We start from the raw sequence: 13,862 nt of genomic DNA, 5'->3' as shown, positions 1-13,862 counted from the left end.
TGTATGTCTGTTTCCATGAAGCCTGAATCCTATTAGGTTTGTGTCAGGAGCCTCTATCCCAAAGGAAATCCAGCTACTAACACAAATGCATGTTCTGATCCCACTGATCTGTGTCTTTTTCATGATGGAGTCACCAATTAATGTGTTCCACACTTAATAGAACCACAGAGATTACTATAGAAACATGGTTAGAAATTCTGTAGTTGCAGTGTTGCAATTATGTGTTATGTATTTTAATTTATTTTAACTGTAATGGTTACTCCCTTGGGAAAATAATATTTTAAAGGGCTTTTAATAATATTTTAAAGTTTTTTGCAAATGCTATTGAGTGGGGAAAATCTGTGCAATTGCAAATAATAAATATGGATGAAGTTCCACTGACGTTTGACTGTCCCCCAATAGGACTGTGAATGAAAAAGGAGAAAAAAAAGTTTCCATAGTGACAACCGGAAATGATAAGACATCTTACATGTGCATATTAGCCTGCACTGCAAAAGGTGACAAACTAAAACCAATGCTAATTTAAAAATGGAAATCTATCCCAAAAGCCGATTTTGCTTTGGATGTTGTTATTCGTGCTAATGAGAAAGGGTGGATGTGCAAAGACATAATATTTGAATTGCTTAATGAAATTTGGTGGAAAAGAAAAGGAGCCTTTTTCCAACCATGTGGCATTTTAATTATGGACTTGATTCATGCACATTTACTGGATTCAGTTAAAAATGAATGCAAAAAACTATCAGCTATGCTAGTTGTGATTCCTGGTAGTTTGACCAAAATCTTGCAGCCCTTAGACTTATCCGTGAACAAGGCATTTAAATGTGAAATGTGAAAACATTGGGAAAACTGGATGAGGAAAGGCCTGCATACATTCACAAAGGCCGGGAAAATGTGCCATGCAACCTACTCTGAGGTTGCAAAATGGGTTTCAAAGCATGAAAAGCTGTTAAGACTTCTTCAGTGATTTCTGGTTTCACAGAAGCTGGAATTATACAATCTGAAAATGCTGAAAGCGATGCTATTAACATTTCACAAAAGGGAGAAAAAGATGAGGATGCAGACAATCCTGAAAAACTGGATGAGACCTTATTAAAGCTTTTTATTTCAGATTGCGATAATTTGGACTTCGAAGGTTTCCTTTGAAGTGCAATTTAAAGTGTATAATTTTTGGAATATGATGTGCAAAAAAGCAACCAGTGTTTCCTTTGAAGTGCAATTTGAAGTTTATAATGTGATTTGCTTAAAAAATAAATAAAAGAAGGTTTCCTATGAAGTGTGATGGGAAATTACTTCTGCAATGTGTTGTGTTAAAAAAAATTATGTTCAGCATTTATGTCTTAATTTCCTTTCATTGCATTCATTTCCTTTCATTGTGTTAAGACTGACAAGGATATGGGTTACCAATGATTTACACTGCAACGCTTAGCTGTAGTAAAATTGTAAGCTTAGCTGTAGTATAATTTTAAGTGTTCAACACAACTGAAAAAATAATGCATGGTGTCCCCCTCTAAGTGGAGCGTTTATGCCAATGTGATGTTTTTGATGGGTTTCTGTATTTTTCCAGCCTTTTTTCATTAACGCAGCATTTATGCCGATGTGGTGTTTCTATGCAAAAGTATGGTACTTCTGAGGTTTTAGTCCTAGCCAAACTATCAACTTTTCTTTCTCTCACTGAAATTGGTTTGCAAACTGAGCAACTAAATTTTCTGCATTGGCACACCAAAGGTTTTTACGCACAGCAAGTAAAGCTCTCGGGGTAAATGTTGAACAAAGCCACTTCGAATTACACTCGCATGAGGGAAGCAGCCCCTCCCCTCTGCTCTCGGGTTTTCCTTTGGTGCAGGTTCACATTGCATGACTCTGTGTTTTATCCAGTGTGGAGGGAGAGAGTGCTCCTTGGGTAGGAACATAATGTTGCCTTCAAAACCTCGTGTCCTAGACTTAGAGCATTTGTATACACGTAACAGATTTCTTCACTTTTTTAACAACACATACGTGGTGTTTTAACCAGTGAAAACCTTAAGCAGGCAGACTAATATTGTTATTAGTCAACTTGAGCAAACACAGAGGTTTTACTTCTGTAACTAGAACTTAAAGTTTGCTTCCTGCAGCTAGGCAAGCCTGCTCCATTTGCATTTCTAAAGAGCTAATCATGTTAATGATTCTAGGTCAATGCCCCTCTATATTTGCTCCAGCATTTTCAGAGAAACTCACTTAAAACCAGCATTTTAAAAACCCAGAAATACATCGAGATAAGCTATAATTAGAAAGACAAAGCCCGATTTGTGTTGAGTTCTTCCGAGGATCTCGAATGGACTTCAGGGTTAGTTTGGCCGGTCTGTGAACACACAAAATCTCTCTCCCGAAGGAGATTCTCAGTAACAGCCCTGTGTGGAAATGCTCCTGCTCAACCACTGTCTAAGGCTTCATTGCCACAAATACAACCTGAGAGATTCCTCATCAATCATACTACTTTTAAGGAGACCACTAGATGGCAACATTTCCTTTAAGAAAAGTAGTAGATTCTCTCAGTAACTGTGGTTGGAAGCATCATTATATCTAACTTGGTACTTTGGCAGGCAGGAACTTTATTTTGGTCATTGACCAGAAACATTATCACACACAACAGAAAGTAATTTGCATAAAATATAACAAAACTTAGCCACTGTGTTGGTGTATTTATGATTAAAATTTGACAATTTGCGCAATGGCAGTATCGTAGCCAATGAGGTTAATCCGAGGTGCGATTATTGCTAATTGAAAACTTGGTACTTTGGAACCCCCCCTTTAGAAATGATTTCTCCCCTTCTCATTCAATTGAAACTTATGTTAGTAGTGGTGTATATACTGTACCGGCCACTGTTGCCCATAGATAAAAATCTGGCTGCGAGCGATGTCTACTCTGTTCCAGGCTAATGCTAGACTCAGTTGATCTGGAGCAGAGGCATTAGCTCCTATATAAAGAGATAGGAAAGAACAAAAATACTTTACTAAATACAATCAGTGGTAAAACACACTCTGGGGATGGGGAAAACAGCAGAAACAGCTCTGACAAGAGACAAATCCTACAATCATGTGTGTTTGGTCCCCACCCCCATAATTAAAATTTGTTAAAATATAAATTCCCACAAAATGGACTCAGGATGCTTGAAGATTTGCCTGTCAATGGTAAAAGGCTAAACTGCTCCAAAGCTTCATTATATCCTGCACCTGCCTCCAAGTGAATATTTCATCAGCTCTTACTACCCTCAGCTCCAGCATGCTGGTGTGCCCACTCTCTGGTCCCAGTCCAGATGAAGACAGTAATGATCAGGGCCGGACTGGGGGCACTGAGAGGGCACTGGGGGTACTGAGCGGAATGTATGTGGGGAGGGCAGCGGATTTTGAGCAGAATGGGTGCCTAAGGGTAGGAGTATTCACTACTGCTGAGTGTGGCGAGGCACAGGGGTGCCCTGTGGGTGGGATGCACTGGGAATATGCCCTGTTGCCCTGTGGGCCAGTCCGAGCCTGGTAATGATTAAGTCCCATTCGAACAAGGTAGTGCAGGCAATTCAAGTCTCATTGCTCTCTCTCTCTCTGTGGGGTATGCATGTGTGTATATAGAAATAGCAGCTACAGAGCCCTTTGATTCAGATTGTGGGGAATGTGGTTTAACCCTTCTCCCCTCATGTCACTCTCAGTGAAATTCCCCCTGCAGCTGCTATTTGCATTGGGAGGGAAACTGCTTTTGGAAGCAGCAGAGGGCAGCTGCAATGGGGTGGGGGAGGATTTTTGTCAAGACTGTGGTGCAGGTGGAAAGGGTTAAACCCCTCCTCCATGTCACAGTCCCAATGTGGACCAGGGCCCAGTGGCTGCTGTTCACATAAAAGGTACACATACAAGGGCAAACTGTATATTTAAAGTCATGTTGAGTTTTGTCCTCACCTTAGCTAGTTTGGGCTCTGTGTGCTGACTTGGGAAGGGGAATATAGGGCCATTTCCATAAATGGGGGCCAGCAAATTCAGTAGCTCTGACCTGGAACTCTAGGAGTTAAGTGTAGAAGTTTTGTACTAGCCAAAGCTACCTGCTGGGTTGGGCTAGAGTGAGAAGTAGCATGCATAAAAGTCCTCTTTTCTCTATCCACCATATCCTACAGTATACCACAAAGCAAAGGAGATCAATGAGAGAAAAGTCTGGACCACAGAATTTAGCATGATCCAAGACAGGGGCAGCTCCCTCATGAGGACATGTGAGACGATGGCCTCAGGAGGCAACTGTGCCATAGGGTAATGAGTGTGGACACCCTGCCCCACCCTGCACCATGGATCTTGCCCTACCTGCCTGATGATGCCACCCTGCTTGGTCTTTGTTCTCCTTGGTCTGCTGCTCTGCTTGGTCTTTCTGTTCTTTTCTCCCCACTCTCCTCACCCCACTGCACAGGTCCCCCCCACCACTACTGCCAACTTCACCTTCTGGTGCATGCTGCTACTTGATGTTGCAGGCTGGCTAGGCAGCAGCAGCAGCTTCATCTACTGGCCTCTCCTCCTCCTCATCCCTTTCTCCAACATCTCCTTACTGTGGCTAAGTCACCTCCTCATTCCCAACTGGGTCATTTCTTTTCCTTCCTATCCTATCCAACCATTCCTTCCTTCATTCCTTCTTCCACATTTCTTTCTGCCTACACCATTCCCTGCTTGTCTTACCCTGCTCTTTCCTCCCAGCTCTCTCTCTCTCTCTCTCTCTCTCTCTCTCTCTCTCTCTCTCTCTCTCTCTCTCTCTCTCGTACTATCTCTCCCCTCCAGGAAGGGGCACAGTCACCATTGAGGGAACAGGTTCAAAGAACCTGGTCCGCCAATGAAAAGGACTGTGGGAGTGCACGTTGCGTGCATGGTTCGGGCTTGGGATAACCCATGTGAGCTCTCCTCATCTCATTTCCAGGCAGCGCTTGCTGCCTGCATGCATTTATTTCCCTTCCTCTCCCACCAACGAGGTAGAAGAAGAGAAATAAATGCTGTCAGGCAGCAAATGCTGCCTGGAAATGAGACGGGGAAAGCTCACTTGGGGATCTCCGGAGTCTGGGAATGCCACATGTGTGTGATGTCACATGCACAGGGCATCACTGGCAGGGCCGCTGGCCACTGTGGGACACAGCCTGTCGTTCAGCTGTCTCCACCACTGCCTCCGGCACCAAGCTTGTCCACTTTGCCTCCTCCATTTTAGATGCTGGAGTGGAGTGACAGCATCAGAAAATGAATGAATGAAAGAATGAATGGGATGGGGGTGGGTGGGAGAAGAAATGACACAGTTGGGAAGGCAGCCGCAGCTGAGCTGTGGTGTACAGATCTGGGAGAAAGTGATGACAATGAGGTGAGGCTGGTGGGTGAAGCTGCTGGAACCTGAAAGAAAAGTTCAGCCCATCTGCACGAATGATGAGCTTAATATGGTATAATGTATATTTTGCATCTTATGGAAAGATGTATATATGCATGCATGCATGCAACCACACATATTCAGCATTTATGCTTAAAAAAAATAAATCAAAATTCTGGGCCTGCAGTTCCAAGGGGCAGAAGCTCATGTGTATGGGAAATGCACAAAGATTATTTAAGGTCAATGATGGATCAAAATGTGAAATTAAATTAAAGGTGACAAGAGTGTTGATGTGGACACAGTGTCAGTCACTGTGCTGTAATGGGACTATGTCAAATATCTAGCATTTCTAAAGCAATTATATTTCTTCAGTGGGCTGTATAAAAGGCTTGGATTGCTATGCCACAAAGTGTGTGATTTCATATAGCTTAAAAAAAGAATTTATGCATTTAAAAAAGCAAAAGCAACAGACTTTGGGAGAAATAAAGGGAGGAAATGTAATAAAAATACAAGAAGATTAAACCACTTAACAATTACTAAGAAACCCTCCATAAGACAGTTTATATAAGTGATATTGTTGTTCTCAGAAAGAAATCACTTGGAGTAATTAAATTAAAAACCTGAAGGGGAGGTCCAACAAGTTTATTTAGGATACCATATTTGGAATTAATAACTGGAAAATCTGTGGATGTATATTTTAATATGCAATTTATGTCGGGTGGGGGTTAATTAGCAGTTTTATATCAGAAGCAGTTACTTAGAGGAACTGCTAAAGAATCAGCAAAGAATTTTCTCAAGTGTTATTAGGACCCAGATACTATTATTAATTTACTATATGTTAGAGCAGATACAGCAGAATTTTAAAGATATCATGTATACATTATTTTGCATCTTCACATTAATATTAGTTTTTTTAAAAGACACAACCCTGCTAATTCTATTGGGGAGAATGCTCTTTGATTCTCTGCTCTACATTCCCTTTAGATTTCAAGGGGAATGAAACCTGATCAAGGCAGAAAAATTGCTCAGAGAGCTGTCACATGGTTTCTGTGTTGTTGCTAGGAAACCCCCTTCATTTGTCTATCCATGTTAGAAAGATGCCTTCGCTATCCTATAACTCTCAAGTGGATTTACATCATACTACTGTTACATCAGAGCAAAACAGAATGTCTGTTGCTGCATGTTTTTAGCAGATACCCAGGGACTATGGATGCTTACTCCACAATGTATTGGCAATGTACTTTAATAGCCAATTGGATGGAAGGCATACAATGAATTAAAATCACCATCTCCTCCCCTGTAAAAGCAAGGAGTAAAAAGTAGTATTGAGCATTCATAATATACCAGATATATTGGGTCTAAATTAGATTTGTCTAGGATGAAAGGTGGAGAATATAACCACAAGCCTTACTTTTTGTTATTGGTGGCAAATGACTTTTAAGATGTATAATGAGAACCTATAGAGTTTTCTATAAATTGTTCTGCTGTTTGCATGCATGGATTGTTTGGTCTAGGACCGTAAATAAAACTTGACTTGACTATGTATATGACTGTGTATGTGTGTTGTCTACAATTCTATTTTCTATTTCTACCAACTTTGCAAAACAAAAACAAAAAAAAGGAAAAAAGGAAACAACATAAGAGGAGGGAAGCTAATGAGCTTTTGCTATCACTCTCACTTGCTACCAGCCATATTAATCAGTTTATCTTCTGGCCTCTTTCAGATAAATTCCCTTTGCTTTTTCCAGGGTATTATGTTGGGGTGACTTCTTTGTTGCTCCAAGCACATTAAATAAAACTTGTATTCATAAACTGCTCATCCCTCAGCGAAACAATCACCTCTCAGTGAAACATAATATGCTAAACTAATGTCCTGCACTTTGATTTGAAATCAGATGTACAATCATTTCATGGTTGACATTCATTGCCCTGTGCACTAGACTAGAGGATGGGAGCAACATTGCTCAGCAGCTGCAGGAAGATGCTCTCAGAGTATGAGTCACGGCACATTTACAAGCCAGAAGGAACGCGGAGGCATCGGGCTCAGGTAAGCTGAACAATATGCTTCAGTGAGCACAACAATGGATTAGGTATACTAACGGAAATAAACATACATCATTCAGCATGCCTCTTTCAAGATGTTAACAGTTCAGACACACTAAGAATTTGTGCTCAAATCATAATAGGGAGGTAAATGAAATAGTTGTGTAGAGGCAAGGTAGGAGGGAAACCTAGGTAGAAGTGATTGTGTGGAAGCAAGGAAGAAGGAAAACCTGGGTAGTTTTCCCTCTGACCTTGCTTCCATACAACCGAAGACTGGGAGTGCACACATCTCCCAAACACAGGCAGAACATAGTTTTTGATTGTGTGAATGACCTCAGAGTATTACAAACTAAGGACCAAAGAGGACAAGTCTATCAACGAGAGGTGGATATAGCCACGGACCTTGGGGATCAGATCTGTGGCCTCCTCTGCCGGGGAGGGCCCTACAAATGACCGAGGTCCTCCCCCCACCCCGAGCCCCACTGCTGTGCCACTTCCCTGCGCCCACCCCGCTGCTGCACCACCCCAGAGAGAGCGGTGGCCGTCAGGGAGCAGCAGACTTGCCCAAGTGCGCACACTGCCACAACCATGGTGTGGTGTCCTGCCTGAAGGGCCACAAGCGTTTCTGCCACTGGTGGGACTGCCAGTGCGCCAACTGCCTGCTGGTGGTGGAGAGGCAGCCTGTTGCTGCTGCCTCTGGAGAGAGGCCTGCTCCATCGGCCGCTCACCCCTAGGCGATGAGGATGACAAATATCGGCGGGGCAGTGGTGGGCGCGGAGCAGTGGCGGGGCGGGTGCGGGGAAGTGGTGCAATGGCAGGGATCTAGAGAGGCCCCCGATCATTTGGAAGCCCCCCCAGTGACAGGAACAGCAGTGGCGGCAGCAGCGGGTTAAAAAAATGAATGGGGGGCCTTACGGCAGTGGGGACTCCAAAGCCCTTCAGGTCTGGGCTTGTTTTTGCCCTAGGTGTGCCACTGCTATCAACAGAGACACTAGTCACAATGCTTAAAATATTTTTATTTGTTCAGCCCCTTAAGGGCTGCCAATCTCTGCTTCCCTGATGCTCTGTTTTTGCCTTTTTATAGTTGCTGCTTCGTGGTGTTTTCATTGTTTTTAATTTATTTTAATATTTTAATGTGACTTTTATGGAATGTTGTTGTATTTTAACTGTAGAAAACTGCCGGGATGAGTTTTATACAAGGCAGTATAGAAATTGAACAATCAGTCAATAACTATACATTATAGTATGGGTATGAAAACTGGAATAATGAACTGAGTTAGAAATGTGATTATACCGTGAATATCGTATTCTGGATCAATGATTCCTACCCTGTACTTTTCATATACTGCTGATTATGCACAACTGTCCAAATTAATGCCACACATAGTTACACAGCTTTTGGGGAATTTTGCAGTCATGCAATGAGAGCAGCTACATCAGTAGAATGAATTGACATATTTTAAAGAACTAAAATAAGCCTAATTTTCCTATAGTAAAAATGTTTTTGATAAGACAGAGAAGAGACAAGTGGTTGTTAACGGACTGCACATTCTCTTTAATATTAGATAGAAAAATTATGGATATAATTAATCCCCTGCTACATTCAGAGCTTTGAGAAATGGGCATAAAAGAGGAGATCCTGCCCACTACGTGCTGGTCTTGTCAGAAGAGACTATTCTGGCAGCTTGTATCATCTGGAGCACTGGGAACTCTCCGCTCCCAGCTACTCCAGACTTGTGGAGCCCAGCTTTGATACCTGCCTCTTTCTGAGGGAGAACGAACCGACAGTAGCTATTCCCTCCAGTTCCCCCCAGCTCACCGTCATTTTAGGCAGCGAGTCGGCGGGGGGGGGGGGGAGTGGCTGCACAGAGCAGGGCAGCTGCAATAATGAAAGCAGCTGCTCCACTGCTTGCACAGCACACGATGGGATGCGGGAGGGCTTCCTCCTCCCAATCCCAGCTTGGGACTCAGTCACCACGGCAACCATGTGGGGGTGCGGCACAGCGGAGCCTGAGACAGCCGCCACTCATCTCGGGGAAAGGAAGGAGTTTGCCTTTCTTCACCCCAGCCCTCCCCACCCCTTCACCACAATCCTTCGTAATTCTTAGGCCAAAAAAATTTGAGACTTTTTTTTTTTAAGATCATAGGTTTTTGAACTGACTGCAAGCATAGTGTTATTGGAATAATGTGATTTCCAGATGAAAGAAGCCAGCATCTTAAAATGATATCTCATAAGTCTCTCAGGCTCTTAATATATATTTTCTTGTCACAAACTGCACTGTGGGTTAAGATAAAAGAGAAGAAAGGCAGACGTTTTACAACAGGGACTAGATCGTACAGTTTGATAAAGTAATATTAAACACAGACCTTAACCTACTCCCATAAATTCATCTTTTGTGAAGAAAAAGAAGATTGCGATCACGAAGCATTCAGAAGACCACTATCATTATTATGACTATTTGGTATTAAACATTTGCTACCTACATACCGCATGTCACACAGCTGAGAAATGTAAAATTGCATCGATGCAACCCTGAGACATTTGTCTGGATTTTTCATGGGTTTGCTATGCAAAGAAACTCTATTACCTTTCAGCAAAGCTGTCAATATAGCTAGATCAATGTCCTGATGTCCTTCTGATCCCATGCGAAACACTGTAATCTGAAATGTAGAAGACAATAGTATTAGAGACATGTCTGATTGTTCTAACATGGTACAGAAGTGAACACAAGATCACAACAGCACACAAAATTATTAATAATTATAATACCTAAGGGATTATTTGAACGATACTCTGGCTAGTCCAATTCAGTGCATGGGGGAGAAGTGTTGGCCCACATGTCTTTCCCCCAGTTAGGCATGCCAGTGTCTAATTACAGTGGGGTTCAAACATTACTTTAAAGTAGTATCTGAACTATGTGGGGTGGTTCAGACAAGCCACACCAAATGAGATGAGGAGCTGGAGCACCAAGTGGAGAGGAGCATGCACACCCATGCTTCTCCCCTCACATTTGCAAGGGTTTGTTGGAATATTGTGCAACCGGAATCTGTGCATAGAGATATTGTGGGTGGATTATGAATGCAAAATGGAATTTCAAGGTCTGATAATTCAGCAAGGAAGTTGGCACTACAAGCCAAGGAAAATATAATAGAGCCAGAGTAGCCATGAAGTTTCAGAATTGAAAAGAAAATGGTGTATCAGATATATCATACAAAAACGTTATGCACAGTATACATAGGTCTAATGCCAATTGAAGCCCCACTTCCTCCAACAATGTGCAATGTAGTTCCACCCCTTCACACCAACCACAAGTGCTCCTGTCACCAACAAGGGAAGAGGTGCTGTGGAATCTTTTTCCCTGACCAGCCCTTGTCAGGAAATATAACACTTGCACCTTTCAGACCAGCAATTCAGGTACAATTAACATATGGGAATGTGATCATGGAAACAGTCTACACAGATTTGTTTGAATTTGTGATGAGTACCTACTCACATACACCTGTACCTGTGCAGGCTCTCTTTAGACTCACTGATGATCTTCAGAAAAGGTTCTTTAGTAAGATGCCTGTGACTTAGGGCTGGCACCAGCAGCTGGCCAACTCAGACACTGGCTGAGAGCCCAGGACTACCAAATGTGCCATGATTGACCTCTGAGACTCTGGTGAAAAAGATGGCTGCTGCAAGGCTGCTGCTGCAACCAAGCTACCCCCCCCCCTTGTGGGGAGCTTACCTTAGCAGCAGTGTTCTCTCTATTTTTTTCATCTATATGCGGAATGAGTTTTGTTCTGGGCGGCAGTATCAAGGCTGTGTGCGTGCACATGCATTCAGAGTGGGGCCTTCCTGATTCAACCTGAGCAGGATCGAAAATTAACTGAGCAGACATCAGAAAATGTGTGAGCGTGCACACACCTTAGAGCGATCAGTGCTTAGGGGTAGCCCAGAACACTTTTCAAAAGCTGTGCTGGTAGCCACTATCTTTCTATATCTATAATGCAAAGACCTGACCCCTCCATTTCATCACTGGACACACCAACTGCTTGCAGGCATTGCATTAAATGGTGGGGGGGGAGATGCGAGCCACCAGCTCAGCTGCCAAAAAGCATTTTGGGCTGCTACTACGACTGCTAAGATAAGACCAAACAAGGGTTTGAGGAGAGGCTTAACTTAGCAGCAGCAGCGGTGGCAGGCTAGAGTGCTCTTTTGCAGCTGCACCGGTGCTGCCATCTTTCTTTGCTAATAGTGCAATGCCTGCTGCTGTGACTAGTGATGCAATAGCAGGGGCATTGCATTACGGCTTAAAGAGATGCCATTTGCTGCTAAGGCAGCCTACAAAAGCATTTGGCTTAGGGTGTCTGTAGCAAATTATTGTAGGCTGGAAGGAATGTTTCCTTTGTACTCCCCAGTCTGAGTCATCTCTGCATCATGAGGGAAGGCTCTAGAGCTGAGTCATCCCTTTTCTCTGCTTTAGAAGCGGATTAGCTGGCTGAAAAATTAGAAGCGGATTAGCTGGCTGAAAAATCTTTAACTTTCCAAATCCAAAAGACTCTGGTAGACCCAGAGTCTTTTGGTAGTCCAAAATGCTGCCACCAAACACTCTAAGACTTGCCTAGAACCGGACCATTGGGCTGAGTACTTTAGTCCAAGGTCCGTCTATAGCTGGGTAATCAGAAAATGCAAAAATTTGCTCCCTTTTTTTGCTAGCAAGCAAGACTAAAGAAAAAAACAGGGGTTCACTTCCTATTAACTCATTAGTGGCTGGGGAGACTGGTCACTACAATGCCCATGAACCTTGTGCTAGGACTGCCAGTGTGTCCTAGTACATCAAGACCTAGAGTTAGAAGAAAGCCTATTAGATACAGAGAGTAATAATTTTCTTTTAGAAAATAAAAAAATAAATAAATAAAATTAAAAATACAATACAATACAATACAAGAAAAGAAAAGAAAAGAAAAGGAGGGGTGTAAGGATATTAGGCAACAAAGTATTCTGCGAATGTGTGTAAAGCAATTAGTGGATAATTGTGGGTGATTCAATTGTGGATAATTGTGGACAATTGTGCAATTGTGGATAATTCAGAGAATGGAAACTTTTGGCAGCAGTCATTTTGAGATCAACTGTCATAGGAAGACAAACAGTGTAAAATAAATTAATGTTATTCTACACTTCAGGATACTATTGCATCATTTTACATAGTTTGCTAAACAAATATGACATATGCTGCACATTCAAGCAATAACAAAACAATTATCTGGAGCCTGTTGATAAAATGTGTACACAATCAGAAAAACAAGGAGCCTTGAGAAACAGCAAATACAAATCCGGCAACCATTGTGGTGAGGGCGTACCCCAAAATTGACTGGGCCAACCCAAAACCAGTTGTATGGCTATTGCTACTGCGAAGCTCTGAAACTATAGTAAGGCTCAGGTTGTTGTTTTTACTTGTCACTTCCTGTCCCATAAGATAACATTTCCTAGCAACTACTCTCTCTAAGAACAACTCATTTTTTTCAAGAGCCAGTGGTCCTAACAGCTCCTGTTCACCAGAAAAAGACTAGGATGCTGAGGATATTCTGCAAGATATATGCTGGATAATCAATACCTACCTTTGAATAGATACCTATCTCTCTATAATAACTGCATGAAGTGGGTAGGCAGGGGTAAAATGTCTAGTATTCCTTTGTTGTTGCAGCACAAAGGAATATATGTCAAATATCTCCTGAGCATGCCACAATTAAGGTGCACCAGCCATATTTGAGTCAGAAGCTCGTAACCTCACAAACACAAGACAAATAGGCCAGAGAAACAGCATATGGAGATTATAGGCTAGAATAAATTTCTTAAGTGGGTAGTAGGTAGCTGCTACACCACCACATAGGATTAAGTCTGTTAACATAGGGTCAACAGTGTTGCCATAGCAACCAGGCATCCTGCAGTGCCAACTACTAGAGAGTGCAACAGTTTAACAGTTGCAAATTAGTTGCTAGATATTCAAACAAAAAATAATGGCCCCTGAAGTCTGATTTATTGTTGGTGATTTTTTGTGTTAGGGAAGGTGTCAATGAGGGTGTAATACAAGACTCAAACAGCACATGACAGCAGTCAACAAATGCACAGCAAACTCAGCAACAGAAAACATGTGGTAGCTACAGATCAAGGGCTTTTGAAAAACAGCAGAGAACATCTGATATCCACATGCCCCTGACAATCCCAGATGAAATTTGTGAAATGCCTGAAATAGATGCACCGTTTCCCTATTTTTGGATATACAGAAGTGAATGCTGACAATCACACTATGGCTGCATTCAGACATAATGGATAACCACAGTTCAAAGTGGCCAAAGTTTCGATTTGGAACTCTAAATCGTGCCACAGACATTCTCCAAACTGCGGCCCACCAAACTCCAGTTGCAGGAGAGGGGAGAGCTGCTTGGCTTCTTAGGCTGATCCCAGCCAGCTCCACAGCCAGAC

General features: G+C 42.5%; 1 protein-coding gene and 1 pseudogene across 15 annotated transcripts in view; one reads left to right on the top strand and one right to left on the bottom strand.

Annotated features, from left to right (window-relative positions):
- TRPM3 (transient receptor potential cation channel subfamily M member 3) overlaps nucleotides 1–13,862 on the bottom strand; it is a 598,368-nt gene that overhangs the window by 78,042 nt on the left and 506,464 nt on the right. For all 15 annotated transcript variants that reach the window (XM_053291345.1, XM_053291347.1, XM_053291350.1 and 12 more), the window contains exons 9-10: nucleotides 9,982–10,054; nucleotides 2,854–2,954 (exon numbers count right to left, since the gene is read on the bottom strand). In XM_053291345.1, coding sequence (XP_053147320.1) covers nucleotides 2,854–2,954; nucleotides 9,982–10,054 — 174 coding nt within the window. The remainder of the gene's footprint in view (nucleotides 1–2,853; nucleotides 2,955–9,981; nucleotides 10,055–13,862) is intronic.
- LOC128348368 (uncharacterized) lies at nucleotides 2,697–2,850 on the top strand (annotated as a pseudogene).

Source organism: Hemicordylus capensis, chromosome 2 (assembly GCF_027244095.1).
Source record: "Hemicordylus capensis ecotype Gifberg chromosome 2, rHemCap1.1.pri, whole genome shotgun sequence".
Taxonomy (NCBI): Eukaryota; Metazoa; Chordata; class Lepidosauria; order Squamata; family Cordylidae; genus Hemicordylus; species Hemicordylus capensis.
The sequence above is the reverse complement of the archived record's forward strand: the minus strand, read 5'-3'. Positions and strand labels throughout refer to the sequence as shown.